This window comes from Triturus cristatus, chromosome 1_1 (genome assembly GCF_964204655.1).
Source record: "Triturus cristatus chromosome 1_1, aTriCri1.1, whole genome shotgun sequence".
Classification (NCBI taxonomy): domain Eukaryota; kingdom Metazoa; phylum Chordata; class Amphibia; order Caudata; family Salamandridae; genus Triturus; species Triturus cristatus.
The window spans coordinates 115,240,616-115,255,344 of NC_140579.1; the positions used below are offsets into that span (position 1 = coordinate 115,240,616).

General features: G+C 46.9%; 1 protein-coding gene across 1 annotated transcript; it reads right to left on the reverse strand.

Annotated features, from left to right (window-relative positions):
• Positions 1-640: 640 nt before the first annotated feature.
• LOC146869705 (uncharacterized) lies at positions 641-10,872 on the reverse strand. Its single transcript, XM_085654472.1, has 4 exons — positions 10,399-10,872; positions 7,501-7,533; positions 3,491-3,627; positions 641-941 (listed from the first exon to the last, which is right to left on the reverse strand). The coding sequence occupies exons 1-4, from the start codon at positions 10,475-10,477 to the stop codon at positions 885-887; spliced, it is 306 nt and encodes a 101-aa protein (XP_085510598.1). The 5' UTR covers positions 10,478-10,872; the 3' UTR covers positions 641-884.
• Positions 10,873-14,729: the final 3,857 nt, after the last annotated feature.

A 14,729-nucleotide genomic window follows, 5' to 3' on the forward strand; every position in this document is an offset into this window, starting at 1 on the left:
GGGTGGCAAGGGATGAGCTGTCCATGAGGTTCCCCTGTTCTCAAAATAAAGAGAGGGGAGAGGAGGATATAAGTAGGTTCGTCCTCCTAGGTACATGTAAGACAAAAAAAGCAAGCCTCGGCGTAGTGGGCGTAGTGGGGCTACGTGGAGCAGCGCATAGTGTGGCAAAATCTACGCACACTCGTGCGCCCCTCGTGTCCCCACTACGCGCTGCCCGCCTCCCGCCCGCCCTAATTTTAAAATAATTAAAAGAAGGTTTAAAGTAAATATAAACCTCTTACCTTCAGCGCGGCATCCCGGGGCTGCCTCTTCTTGCTGATGGTAACTTCCTCACGCAAATGCGCATACGCGGACGCCAGCGCATGCGCATTTCTCGCGAGAAATGCGCATGCGAGGGCGTCCGCGCATGCGCATTTGCATGAAGAAGTTACCGTCAGCAAGAAGAGGGAGCCCCGGGACGCCACGCTGAAGGTAAGAGGTTTATATTTACTTTTAACTTTCTTTTAAAATTAGGGCGGGCGGGAGGCGGGTGGCGGGCAGCTCTGCTTCGCTACGGTGTGTGCGTAGTGCTGCCTGCTTCGCCTACTTCGTTAATGGCAAAGCAGGCAGCGCTACGTGCACTCCGTGGGCGAAGCGCAGCACGACGCCCAGGGTTAAAAAAAGATCCGATATCGTGGATCAGTGAACCTAGTTAGTGGGGAAATGGAGGGGTCAACTCAATGAGTCAGACGCACCACAAACATGTAGTTTTACTTGTGAAATAAATAATGTAATTTGGCCCACACCTAATGCCGTGGCACTCTTCAGGAGTGGCACAGACAGGGTGGCAATGTCAAGGCATTAGTTGTCCATGAGGTTCTCCTGTTCTCCACATCTTCAAGGGTTCAGCATCTGGGACCAACTTCCTGACATCTCTGAGACCGACACTTGCTGAAGATGCTCTGGAAAAAAATGATGTAAAAGGGTTAACAAAGAGTCTCTCTTATCATAGATGGGGAGAGGCGGAGGTAAGAGTGCCCCACACCCTCCTGAGAAACGCCACAACCACAAAGTGCGGTAGCTGTACTAATGTATGTGACTCTGATCCTAACTGGGAGGACAAGTCAAAGTCCTACAAAGTTGATACAGAATTACTGACCAGGAGCATAGAGAAGTCCATCATCAGCGACCTCTCCCCACCCTGGTAGGGCAGTACCACCAGGGCGTACTCGACCACCTGTTGGACTTGGGTCAGGAGAGAGCTCTTAGTTAAAAGCTACTGGACAAAAGAGGTGTCCAGATCAGAAAATAAAGAATGCCTTGTAGTTCCCCGATGCAACACCTTTATTCATAGGGGCTGCAGGCATATCTAGAAACCGGCGTGAGTTGGTGGGTTGACAGCAATGACTCAGACCATCTCTCTGTTAGGTCAACATGACCATGCCCTACTCTGTAGCCCTAATGAGCCTGGGGCATACTGCAGGGCCAAGGATCCCAGACTTCATCACAGCGATCGCGCCGAGATTTTGTTTTTATACCAACACAACAACAGAAGATACACTTAGGTGAGTACTACCTGAGTTTGAGATGCAGGTCAGATGAGTGCTAAACTACCAGGGGTGCTGGCTTCCTGGTCAAGGAGGGGACAATGTCCTTTATTGTCACACTTACACCAAAAAGGCACATCGTGCTACATAACCTATTTGAGACCGCTCCTTGCCGCTGATCAGAGTCACGAAACATGAGTACATCTACTGTACTTCTTTGTGGTTGTAGCAAAGAGCCTTGCCTTCCAGGCCCGGGCTGGCAAAGGGGGCTGGTCTCATATCTAAAGTCAGCCCAGAGCTGTGAAACCCACTCCTGTGGTTGCACAGTTGCCCCCTGCTCCTGGTGGGGGAGGGCAGGACAGTGCAGTTAGACAGGCTAAACCTGATGTGAAGATCCTGAGCTCTGGTGATATGAGCCCAATGGCTCTTCCCACCCCCACCCCTCCAGTAATGGACTCATCTCAACCTCACCCTACCCAGGCAGGTTAGAACTATATGACAAGTTGGCGCAAAACTAACTAATTCCGCAGTACGCTGAGTGTCAGTCAATATATCTAACCTTGCAGCGCTCTCATTGTCAGTAAATATATATCTAACCTCGCAGCACTCTGACTGTCAGTCAATATATCTAACCTTGCAGCGCTCTCATTGTCAGTAAATATATATCTAACCTCGCAGCACTCTGACTGTCAGTCAATATATCTAACCTCACAGCACTCTGACTGTCAGTCAATATATCTAACCTTGCAGCGCTCTCATTGTCAGTCAATATATCTAACCTTGCAGCGCTCTCATTGTCAGTCTACATATCTAACCTCGCAGCACTCTCATTGTCAGTAAATATATATATAAACCCTTGCAGCGCTCTCACTGTCAGTCAGTATATCTAGCCAAGCAGTGCTCTCACTGTCAGTCAATAAAAGCTAACCTTGCAGCGCTCTCACTGTCAGTCAATATGTCTAACCCGGCAGCGCTCTTACTGTCAGTCAATATATCTAACTCACAGCTCTCTCACTGTCAGTCAGTAAATCTCCCCCATGCAGCGTTCTCACTGCCAGTCAGTATATCTAACCACGCAGCGCTCTCACTGTCAGTCAGTATATCTAAACAAGCAGTGCTCTCACTGTCATTCAATAAAAGCTAACCTTGCAGCGCTCTCACTGTCAGTCAATCTGTCTAACCCGGCAGCGCTCTTACTGGCAGTCAATATATCTAACTCACAGCTCTCTCACTGTCAGTCAGTAAATCTCCCCCATGCAGCGGTCTCGCTGTCAGTCAGTATATCTAACCACGCAGTGCTCTCATTGTCATTCAATAAAAGCTAACCTTGCAGCGCTCTCACTGTCAGTCAATCTGTCTAACCCGGCAGCGTTCTTACTGTCAGTCAATATAGCTAACTCACAGCTCTCTCACTGTCAGTCAGTAAATCTCCCCCATGCAGCGTTCTCGCTGCCAGTCAGTATATCTAACCACGCAGTGCTCTCACTGTCCATCAATAAATCTAAACTTGCAGCGCTCTCACTGTCAGTCAATATGTCTAACTCACAGCTCTCTCACTGTCAGTCAATAAATCTAAACTTGCAGCGTTCTCGCTGCCAGTCAGTATATCTAACTCTGAGGCACTCTCATGGTCAGTCATTATATCTACCCTCGCAGTTCTCTCACTGTCAGTCAATATATCCAACCCCACAGAGCTCCCACTGTAACACAGTGTGTCAAAATCTGCAGCAGTCTCACTGTGACAGTGTGTCTAATACTGCAGAGGTCTCACTGTGGCAGTCACTGTATCTGAACTATCAGTTCTGTCACTGCCATACAGTTAGAATACCTAACAATGCTGACACTAAGGGGAGAGATGGATAATTAACTAATTCACACCTTCAGTGGTACTCACCCGAAGGGCAGTAAGTAATACAACACAGGGCAGTGGGAATCATTAGCCCCTCCCAGCCACTTTTACTCACCCAGATGCACATGCTCAGCACCGTTAACAGGGTCAGGACAGCCAGCACGAGGAGGGCGATTTGCCAGTCCCTCAGTTTGTCTGTATGCCTTCTCTGGGTGGTGAAGGTGCTGGATGCCGTCCGGGTGGTCGGTGAGTCTGAGGAGAACGAGGGTAAAAAAGGAGTCAGTCAATGCTGCACTTAAATACTTATTTGTAGTAATATTATTAATGCTGCTCATGGACTCACTTGGATGGTAAAACTATCTGGAGACATGTGGTACTCATAAGTGGATAGTAATGACATTAATGTGGCCCTCAGGGACACTTAGGTAGCGATAATATTAATGCTGCTCATGAACACACATGGATAGTATTAATATTAATGCTGCTCATTGACACAGAAGGATAGTATTAATATTAATGCTGATTTTAGAGACATGTGGGCAGTAATAATTTTAATGGTGACTTTAGAGGTATGTAAGTAGTAATTATATTAAATGTCCTGTTAGGGATAATTAGGTAGTCATAAAATTAACGCTGCTTATAGACACACATGGATAGTATTAATATTAATGATGCTGCTGCTGATGGACACACATGGATAGTATTAATATTACTGCTGCTGATAGACACACATGGATAGTATTAATATTACTGCTGCTGATGGACACACATGGATAGTATTCATATTAATGAAGCTGCTGCTGATGGACACACATGGGTAGTATTAATATTACTGCTGCTGATAGACACACATGGATAGTATTATTATTAATGATGCTGCTACTGATGGACACAAATGGATAGTATTAATATTACTGCTGCTGATAGACACACATGGATAGTATTAATATTACTGCTGCTGATGGACACACATGGATAGTATTCATATTAATGAAGCTGCTGCTGATGGACACACATGGGTAGTATTAATATTACTGCTGCTGATAGACACACATGGATAGTATTAATATTAATGATGCTGCTGCTGATGGACACACATGGATAGTATTAATATTACTGCTGCTGATAGACACACACGGATAGTATTAATTTTAATGATGCTGCTGCTGATGGACACACATGGATTGTATTAAAATTAATGCTGCTCATGGGCACACAGGGATAGTATTAATATTAATTGGGCAAGCAGGACTGTTAAAGAACAAGCATTGGCAAAGCCAATAGGTCTTGGCTCTAATATGAATTAATGTATATTTAAAAATGATATATTGACTCCATATGAGGTATCTTGGTGCTTGTCAGAAATGACCCAATACCACAGTTCAGCAGAAACAAACCAGCCAATGAGAAGAGCCCAGTTGTTAAAGCTGCAATGAACGAAGAATGTGATTGAAAAAGAAGATGGTGGGGCTACAGTTTCACCATTTAGGGGCTGAATAAAGAAAAGACCAATCGCCTGTCCTTGATTGAAAGATTTCTGGGGTCAGACGATGGCCATTGCTGGATCAACAGCCCATGCATGAGAATATGAAATCAGACGACACTCTGTGGCACCACAAAGTGACACAAAAGAGACAGCAGGCCCTCAAGAGCACGTGACCGGTGATGCAAGAGTTATATTTACACAAATCCATAATGGTGCCATGTAATACACTCTTTTATTGTCCTTGGGTGTTCTGGAGATATCATACAGCACAATGCTGACCTCTGAGCTGGCAAGGTAGACCCAGCTCACACCTTACCTATTAAGTACTTTTATTATTACATCTTGACTCAGTGCACTTATCCCGAATTTATTTTTTTAAACAGACAACTCTTTATTTAAAGAGTAAATTAAATACAGTATTATATTATTTGTTGATATGTATTAAAAAAGTTAGCTAATATAAGGCCATGCTTTAGTTTGTTAGAAGCACATTCCATCTCAAAACCAAAGATTGTTGAAACTGGTCCCTGAGAGATGCAGCTAACAATGGGCCCTGATTGCAGTTAGACTGTTCAGGGTTTGATTCCTTTTCATCAGAGAATGTTGATTAAAAAAGGTGAATAGTGACGTTTAGGGGAGTGGTTTGAGGCTGGTTTAATTTTTATGGATTCTTCTGCTTAGAGATTAATTAGTAATTACAAGAAATTATGATTAATATTTCACAAGAATTATGGCATATCCATGAAATATGGAAAATATTTCCAAGATTTGACACAATTTTCCTTTGTTCAATAAAGCAATCGAACATGTCATATATACATCTATGTCATGTCAGTGAAAATAAAATAACACATTATTTAGAGAAACTGTGCTAATAAATGCACACATGTTTTACCACAGAGCAAAGTTCACCTTCTAGTAGAGCAAAAACAACATGAGAAAACACTGTTTAATGCCTTTGTGGTAATTGTAACATATGTTGTATGTAACAATTACCACACAAGGAAATCCCTCTTCTAACAGTCACGAGACCTCTCAATGTGATTTTCACTTACTGCATACCTTTAGCCATCTGCATCCTTAATCATTTTTTAATGTACAAGTAAACATGAAGTGTAAACCATGTGTGAGCAGAGTGGAGAGAGGCCAGGAAGAGGAGGGGCATCTGGACCCAATCAAGGCTTTATCTCTTGTGAGTTATGACACTCAACAATGGCAATAAATAGTGTGTTACACTCTGCAGAGCGGCATATATACCTCATATATACACTGGGTAGTTATAGTTAGGATTGTGTTAATATAGGAAATGCTTTTAATTAATTGCTAATAGCTGTGGCGCCGTTTGACAAATCTTTAAAAAACTTTAACAAAAAAAGTGCTTGTTTTTTTACTTAGTATCTTCATGGGCAGTTTCAGGGTGATCCATTAAGCGGTGGCCTATAAAAAGGAGGGATCCCAATACCCCAAATCCCCATGCATTTTCCAGAGACGTTTTTGCAATGCGAGAGCGCAAAAATGTCTGAACTGAATTACACTAAATTTAATAGGAAGCTAGACATTGGTGCAGAAAGCAAGCTTTTTGTAATTTTGTGTGAATTTGTTTATTCATTTTTGAGAAATTACGGTCAAAATAATTTGTATATTTGGATGGTTGGGTTCGCTAGAATCTCGTGAGAGTCCAGTGGTCTCGCAAATTGAAAAATGGAGCCATCTGATTGGTTGAGGGGTTTGTTTTGCCAGCGACCAGTGAGCGAGAGGCTCCTATGAGTCCGGCAGGAGCTTGCGCTCTGATTGGTAGGCCGCAACATGAACAGATCAGTTGCAGCTGCCATTTTAGGACATGGGAACTCATGCAGGAAAGTAACTATAACTCGTGCCCTGTCCATGCACTGCTAATTTATTCATGAGATGTTCTATGACATCATTGATAGCATCGCTGCAAAATCTGAAATGTAATTATTGATGACAACACTGTGCTTGGCAGGAGCACGAGTTATCGTTACTTTACAGCATGAGTATTTACTTGAGATAACTAGAACTGGTGAATTTCAGTCGGTTTTTAGTTTAAAATGGTATGTTTAAACCGGCATTTTCACCTAACTAAAACGTCCCTTTAACCTTTGCTTTTCTCAGTGAATTTCAATTTTTTTTTTTTGTAAAGTAAGTTATAATTATAATTCCTCACTATCAGGCACATGCATCAACAGAAAAACCGGTCGCAAACGGCCAGATTCTCAGAATCTGCCCCTTTGCAACAGGTATATTTGCCTTTGGGATGCATTATCCCAAATTTTAAAAATCGCATTTTAAGTAATCTCTAAATTGCGATTACCTAAATTGCGATTGCATTTAAGGAATCACAAATTGAGATTCCTTTAAATGCAATGCATTAAAGTAATAAAATTTGCGATTTCGCTAATAGGGGGCGCAAATTACCATGAAGTTGAACTTCCTGCTAATTTGCAAAACCTTTGAAAAATTCACTTTTGTGCATTTCTCAAAGTTTTATGTTGCGCACACACATGCCCTTAGGGCATGTATGTGTACATATATACACGTACACACACATACATATTCATACATAGACACACAAACAGCAATAGGGAGACATAGGGCATGGCTGTAGGCTGCTACTGTACCTGTACTGCTGTTAAAGAAAATAAGCTGGCAATCTGTAACAGAGGAAGAGAGAGTTTATTAGTAAAATTCTCACGGTGAGTCTCACATTCTCTCTGTTTCACATACATACTGTATGTGTGTAACAGGACCCAACACTAACCATTAATCCAGACTGCACCCTAAAAATGCATGACCAGCTCCTGCACTTCTCACCCCTACCCTACAGTCTTCATCCGTAGTGAAACCATAACGACCGCCACCAAACCCTAACACCTAATGCCGATGGTACTCTTAGCTCCATTGCGAACAAGAGGCACAAGACCACTGAAAGCCAACCGTAAACCCAACATTTACCCGAACCCTTCATCCAAATGTTCCTGCGACTCCAGTCATGACCACTCTTTCTCGGCTGCATGTACGAGTTTTACACTCACTATCACAAAACCAATAGGTCCATGTCTACTACCGACCAAAATCAATCACCGTTCATGTGAGTGAACATCTCAGCTGGACACCACTTCTAACCCCCACCAAACCCAAGGTCTGCCTAAACCCTCAGTCAGACTGTGCTCCCGATCCCAACCATAGCACTGTCTCCAACCTGACTCTTACTTCAACCACAACCATTCCTCTAGCCGTGATCCGTTAACAATCACAAACCTAGCGCTAACTTTCACTACCCTACCCTATCCTCGAGCATGACACTAACCCCACAAAAGACCTCTAAACTATGGACTTTCACTGAGATGAAATTCCAAGCCCTCCCCTCAATGCTACACTTCCTCGTCTCCCAGTCTCTCCAACCTGTAACCCTAAACCCTGTCCACAACCACAATCCCAGCACCAACAGGAAGTCCTCTCACTGACTGCACCCCCAGCACTGGGGCACTTTCACGGCTACTCGGTCAATATATCTAACGCCGGATCACTCTCACTGTCACACTGTTTGTCTATCAAACTCCAGAGTGTTCTCACTGTCACACACTGAGTATACCTAACACTAGAGTACATGCACTATATCCAACACAGGATCACTCTCCCTGTCACACTGTTTGTATATTAACCTCCAGAGAGCTTTGACTGTCACTCACTGAGTATATCTAGCACTAGATCACTCTCCATGTCACAATGTGTGTATATTAACCTCCAGAGGGCTTTGACTGTCACACACTGAGTATATCTAACAAAGGATCACTCTCCCTGTCACACTGTTTGTATATCAACCTCCAGAGAGCTTTGACTGTCACACACTGAGTATATCTAACACTAGATCACTCTCCATGTCACAATGTGTGTATATTAACCTCCAGAGGGCTTTGACTGTCACACACTGAGTATATCTAACACAGGATCACTCTCCCTGTGACACTGTTTGTATATCAACCTCCAGAGAGCTTTGACTGTCACACACTGAGTATATCCAACACAGGATCACTCTCCCTGTCACACTGTTTGTATATTAACCTCCAGAGGGCTTTGACTGTCACACACTGAGTATATCTAACACAGGATCACTCTCCATGTCACAATGTGTGTATATTACCCTCCAGAGGGCTTTGACTGTCACACACTGAGTATATCTAACACAGGATCACTCTCCCTGTCACACTGTTTGTATATTACCCTCCAGAGGGCTTTGACTGTCACACACTGAGTATATCTAACACAGGATCACTCTCCCTGTCACACTGTTTGTATATTAACCTCCAGGGAGCTTTGACTGTCACACACCGAGTATATCTAACACAGGATCACTCTCCCTGTCACACTGTTTGTATATTAACCTCCAGGGAGCTTTGACTGTCACACACCGAGTATATCTAGCACTAGATCACTCTCCCTGTCACACTGTTTGTATACTAAGCCCCATACAACTTTGACTGTCACACACTGAGTATATCTAGCACTAGTTCACTCTCCCTGTCACACTGTATATTAACCTCCAGAGAGCGTTGACTGTCACACACTGAGTATATCTATCTCTGCAGTGCTTTCAGTGTCACACAGTGTGTATATCAGACTCTGGAGAGCTCTCACCATTGCACGCAGAGTATATCTAACACTGCGATATTCTAACAGTCTCACAGTCAGTATATCCGATTCTATAGAGCTCTCACTGGTGCACACTGAGTATATCTAACACTGCAGGGCTCTCACTGCCACTCAGTCAGTATATCCAAACTCTGGAGAGCTCTCACTGTCACACACTGAGTATGTGTGACATTGCAGTATCTCACTGTCACACAGCTTGTATGCCCATCTCAAGAGAGCTCTCACTTTTGCACACTATATCTATCACTGTCAAATACCTTGTATATCAAACTCCAGGGAACTCTCACAGTCACACTGTCACTGGCAGAATGTAGCACACATAGAAAGAGGAAAAACGAGGAGAAAGATGGATATTTCTCCATGTTGCACCTCCCTAACGCCACCCCAGTGGTGGTGGGAGAATCTGATGCATTCTCAGGTTTACAATTCCTCATAAATCTGGGAATGCTTCAGATTCCATGGGTGCTGCATGGGTACACCCACAGCAACGCCCATGGAATGCCCCTTTCACGCAGTATTCTGCGTGAAAGGGGCAGATATTTACAAGGCCATGAAAAGCCACGTAAAGTGGCTTTTTGTGGCCTTGAAAATATGCTGTGACACATTGCGCCATCAGTGCATCCTGAAAGTGACATACTGTGACGCAAAAGTACAGCTAGTGCCTCATAAATGAGGCCCCTAGTATATCAGACTTCACAACACTCTCGCTGCTGCACAGTCAGTATATCTGACACCATCGGGCTCTCACCATAAGACAGTCAGTCTGAGGCTGTTCTTCTCAGTTCATTCACTATTCTTAAGGGCTTTACTCTTCTGACAGCTGATTTCTGCGTCCCTTAACCTCCTCCATCTCTCAGGTCTCTTACCTGCTGTCTGGATGTACAGGGCCAGGAATAGTGCCAGGAGCCTGAGGGCACAGCGGGGTCCCGTCCATGCTGGTGCCATGCTGAGTTTTGCTTGGAGATCTCTCAGGTCACACAGTGCGTCTGGGTACCTTAGAGAGAGGTTGTGTCCATCCCCTGGACAACGCAGCCTTTATACCTGTCCGTGGACAGTAAAGTGGGTGTTTCTCACGTTTCCTGGACTGGTCATCGAGTAGTTGTCAGCTCTTGTCACTCTCTGTCACTGAGCCAGAGCTGGCCTCACATTCCTGGGTGAATTTGGCTTAGATACTGCTGAAGCTGTGATGAAACAAGTGCTTATCCATAAACTTTAATTAGACTTTTATTGGGATGGGAGTGTCCCCCAGTGTCTCAGGATAATGCTCACCTCACTGCTACCAGGCCAGTGACGAATCCACTGACCCAGGCCTTACCTGGCAGTCAGTAGGGTCAAGTCCAGGTCTGTGGGCAACGCCGCACGTGCTGTCATCCATTGCGCCGTCTGCATTCTCAGCTGTGAGAGCTGAGTGGGCCCTCTCTCTGCTCTCAGCTGTGGGGGACCAGTGTAACCCCATCTCACTCTCATCTGTGAAGGCCCAATGTTCTGTCTCCCCACTCCCAGCTGTGAGAGCCCAGTGTCCCCTTGACTCACTCACAGCTGTGAGAGCCCAGTGTCCCTGTGACTCACTCTCAGCTGTGGGGGACCAGTGTCCCCTCATCTCATTTTCAGCTGTGAGAGCCCAGTGTCCCCTCCTCTCACTCTCAGCTGTGGGGGCCAAGTGTACTCTCATCTTACTCAGCTGCGGGGGAGCAGTGCCCCTCATCTCACTCTCAGCTGTGGGGGCCCAGTGTCCCCTCATCTCACTCTCAGCTGTGAGAGCCCAGTATCTCCTCATCTCAATCTCAGCTGTGAGAGGCCAGTGTTCCCTTGACTCACTCTCAGCTGTGAGGGCCCAGTGTCCCCTCATCTCACTCTCAGCTGTGGGGGAGCAGTGTCCCCTCATCTCACTCTCAGCTGTGAGAGCCCAGTGTCCCCTCATCTCACTCTCAGCTGTGAGAGGCCAGTGTCCCCTTGACTCACTCTCAGCTGTGAGAGCCCAGTGTCCCTGTGACTCACTCTCAGCTGTGGGGGACCAGTGTCCCCTCATCTCATTTTCAGCTGTGCAGGCCCAGAGTCCCCTCATCTCACTCTCAGCTGTGAGAGCCCAGTGTCCCCTCATCTCACTCTCAGCTGTGGGGGCCAAGTGTACCCTCATCTCACTCAGCTGCGGGGGAGCAGTGTCCCCTCATCTCACTCTCAGCTGTGGGGGCCCAGTGTCCCCTCATCTCACTCTCAGCTGTGAGAGCCCAGTATCTCCTCATCTCACTCTCAGCTGTGAGAGGCCCAGTGTCCCCTCATCTCACTCTCAGCTGTGGGGGAGCAGTGTCCCCTCATCTCACTCTCAGCTGTGAGAGCCCAGTGTACCCTTAGCTCACTCTCACCTGCAGGGGAGCAGTGTCCCCTAAACTCACTCTCAGCTTTGAGAGCCCAGTGTACCCTTAGCTCACTCTCACCTGCAGGGGAGCAGTGTCCCCTTAACTCACTCTCAGCTGTAACAGGTTCAGTGACATCTCTCAGTTGTGGGGGAACAGTTTCCCCTCATCTCACTCTCACCTGTAAAGGCCCAGTGTTCCATCTCCTCACTCTTACCTGTGAGGGCCCAGTGTCCGCTCACATCACGCTCAGCTGTGAGCGTTCAGTCTATTGTCTCGTCAATCTCAGCTGTGAGGGCCCAGTGTCCCCTTAACTCACTCTCACCTGTGGGGCTTAGTGTCCCATCCTCTCATTGTCTGCTGTGGGGAGTTAGTGCCCCCTCACTTCTCTATTAGCTGTGAGGGTTCAGTATCACCTCACTCTCTGCTGCTGTGAAGTTTCAGAGACCCATCTTGTCCCAAAAAGCTGGGAGTGCTCTGTCTCCCTTCTGCTCACTCTAAGCTGTAAGGGACCTATGTCCCCTCACCATAGTCTCAGCTGTGGCTGCACAGTGCCCCCTCTTGTCACTCTCAGCTGTGAGGGTCCAGTATTCTCTCACTCACTCTCAGGTGTGAGGGCCCAGTGTCCCCTAACTCACTCTCAGCTGTAAAGACGCAGTGTTCCATCTCCTCACTCTTATCTGTGAGGGCCCAGTGCCCCCTCTTGCCACTCTCAGATGTGAGGGTCATTCTCTCACCTCACTCTCAGATGTGAGGTTCCAGTGTCCTTTCTTCTCACGCTGAGCTGTGATGTCCCGATGTACGTCTTTTCAGCGTCAAAGTTGATGGTCCTGTGTCTTCTCTCCTCATCTCATTTGTGAGGGTCATGTGTCCCTTCTCCTCACTTTCAGCTGTGAGGGTCCAGTGTCTTCTAAATCTCGACTGTGAAGGTTTAGTGTCTCCTTATTCTCTGCTGTGAAGGTCCGATGGCTCCTCACTCTAAGCTGTAAGAGCCCAGTGTCCCCTATCTTCACTCTCAGCTGTGAGGGCCCAGTGTCCCCTGTCTTCACTCTCTGCTGTGAGGGTCCAGTGTCCCCTGTCTTCACTCTCAGCTGTGAGGGCCCAGTGTCCCCTATCTTCACTCTTAGCTGTGAGGGTCCAGTGTCCCCTGTCTTCACTCTCAGCTGTGAGGGCCCAGTGTCCCCTATCTTCACTCTTAGCTGTGAGGGCCCAGTGTCCCCTATCCTCACTCTCAGCTGTGAGGGCCCAGTGTCCCCTATCTTCACTCTTAGCTGTGAGGGCCCAGTGTCCCCTATCTTCACTCTCAGCTGTGAGGGCCCAGTGTCCTCTATCTTCACTCTCAGCTGTGAGGGCCCAGTGTCCCCTATCTTCACTCTCAGCTGTGAGGGCCCAGTGTCCCCTATCTTCACTCTCAGCTGTGAGGGCCCAGTGTCCCCTATCTTCACTCTTAGCTGTGAGGGCCAGTGTGCCCTTTCCTCACTCTCGGCTGTGAGGGCCCAGTGTCCCCTATCTTCACTCTCAGCTGTGAGTGTCCCCTATCTTCACTCTCAGCTGTGAGGTCCCAGTGTCCCCTATCTTTACTCTTAGCTGTGAGGGCCCACTGTCCCCTATCTTCACTCTCAGCTGTGAGGGCCCAGTGCCCCTATCTTCACACTCAGCTGTGAGGGCCCAGTTTCCCCTATCTTCACTCTCTGCTGTGAGGGCCCAGTGTGCCCTTTCTTCACTCTCAGCTGTGAGGGCCCAGTGTCCCCTATCTTCACTCTCAGCTGTGAGGGCCCAGTGTCCCCTATCTTCATTCTCAGCTGTGAGGGCCCAGTGTCCCCTATCTTCACTCTCAGCTGTGAGGGCCCAGTGTCCCCTATCTTCACTCTCAGCTGAGGGAAGCAGTGTCGCCTATCTTCACTCTCAGCTGTGAGGGCCCAGTGTGCCCTATCTTCACACTCAGCTGTGAGGGCCCAGTTTCCCCTATCTTCTCTCTCAGCTGTGAGGGCCCAGTGTGCCCTTTCTTCACTCTCAGCTGTGAGGGCCCAGTGTCCCCTATCTTCACTCTCAGCTGTGAGGGCCCAGTGTCCCCTATCTTCATTCTCAGCTGTGAGGGCCCAGTGTCCCCTATCTTCACTCTCAGCTGTGAGGGCCCAGTGTCCCCTATCTTCACTCTCAGCTGAGGGAAGCAGTGTCGCCTATCTTCACTCTCAGCTGTGAGGGCCCAGTGTGCCCTATCTTCACTCTCAGCTGTGATGGCCCAGTGTCCCCCATCTTCACTCTCAGCTGTGAGGGTCGAGTGTCTCTACATTCTCACCTGTGAATGTCCAGTGCCTCCTCATATTCATCTCTGAGGTCCCAGTGTGTTTTCACTCTCAACTTTGAGGGCCCCCTCGCTACTCTCCCGATTGTGAGGGCCTAGTGGATCCTCTCTGCACACTTGACTGTGACTGTTTGTAGCAGAAACTATCACGGGCCTGTGATGAGTGACTGTGAGCAGCAGAAACTACCCTTGACTTGTTATGAGTGACTGTGAGCAGCAGATACTACACTTGACATGTAATGAGTGACTGTGAGCAGCAGATACTACCCTTGACTTGTTATAAATGACTGTGAGCAGCAGATAGTACCCTTGACTTGTTATAAATGACTGTGTGCAGCAGATACTACCCTTGACTTGTTATGAGTGACTGTGTGCAGCAGAATCTACCCTTGACTTGTTATGAGTGACCGTGAGCAGCAGATACAACCCTTGACTTGTTATGAGTGACTGTGAGCAGCAGCTACTACCCTTGACTTGTTATGAGTGACCGTGAGCAGCAGATGCTACCCTTGACTTGTTATGAGTGACCGTGAGCAGC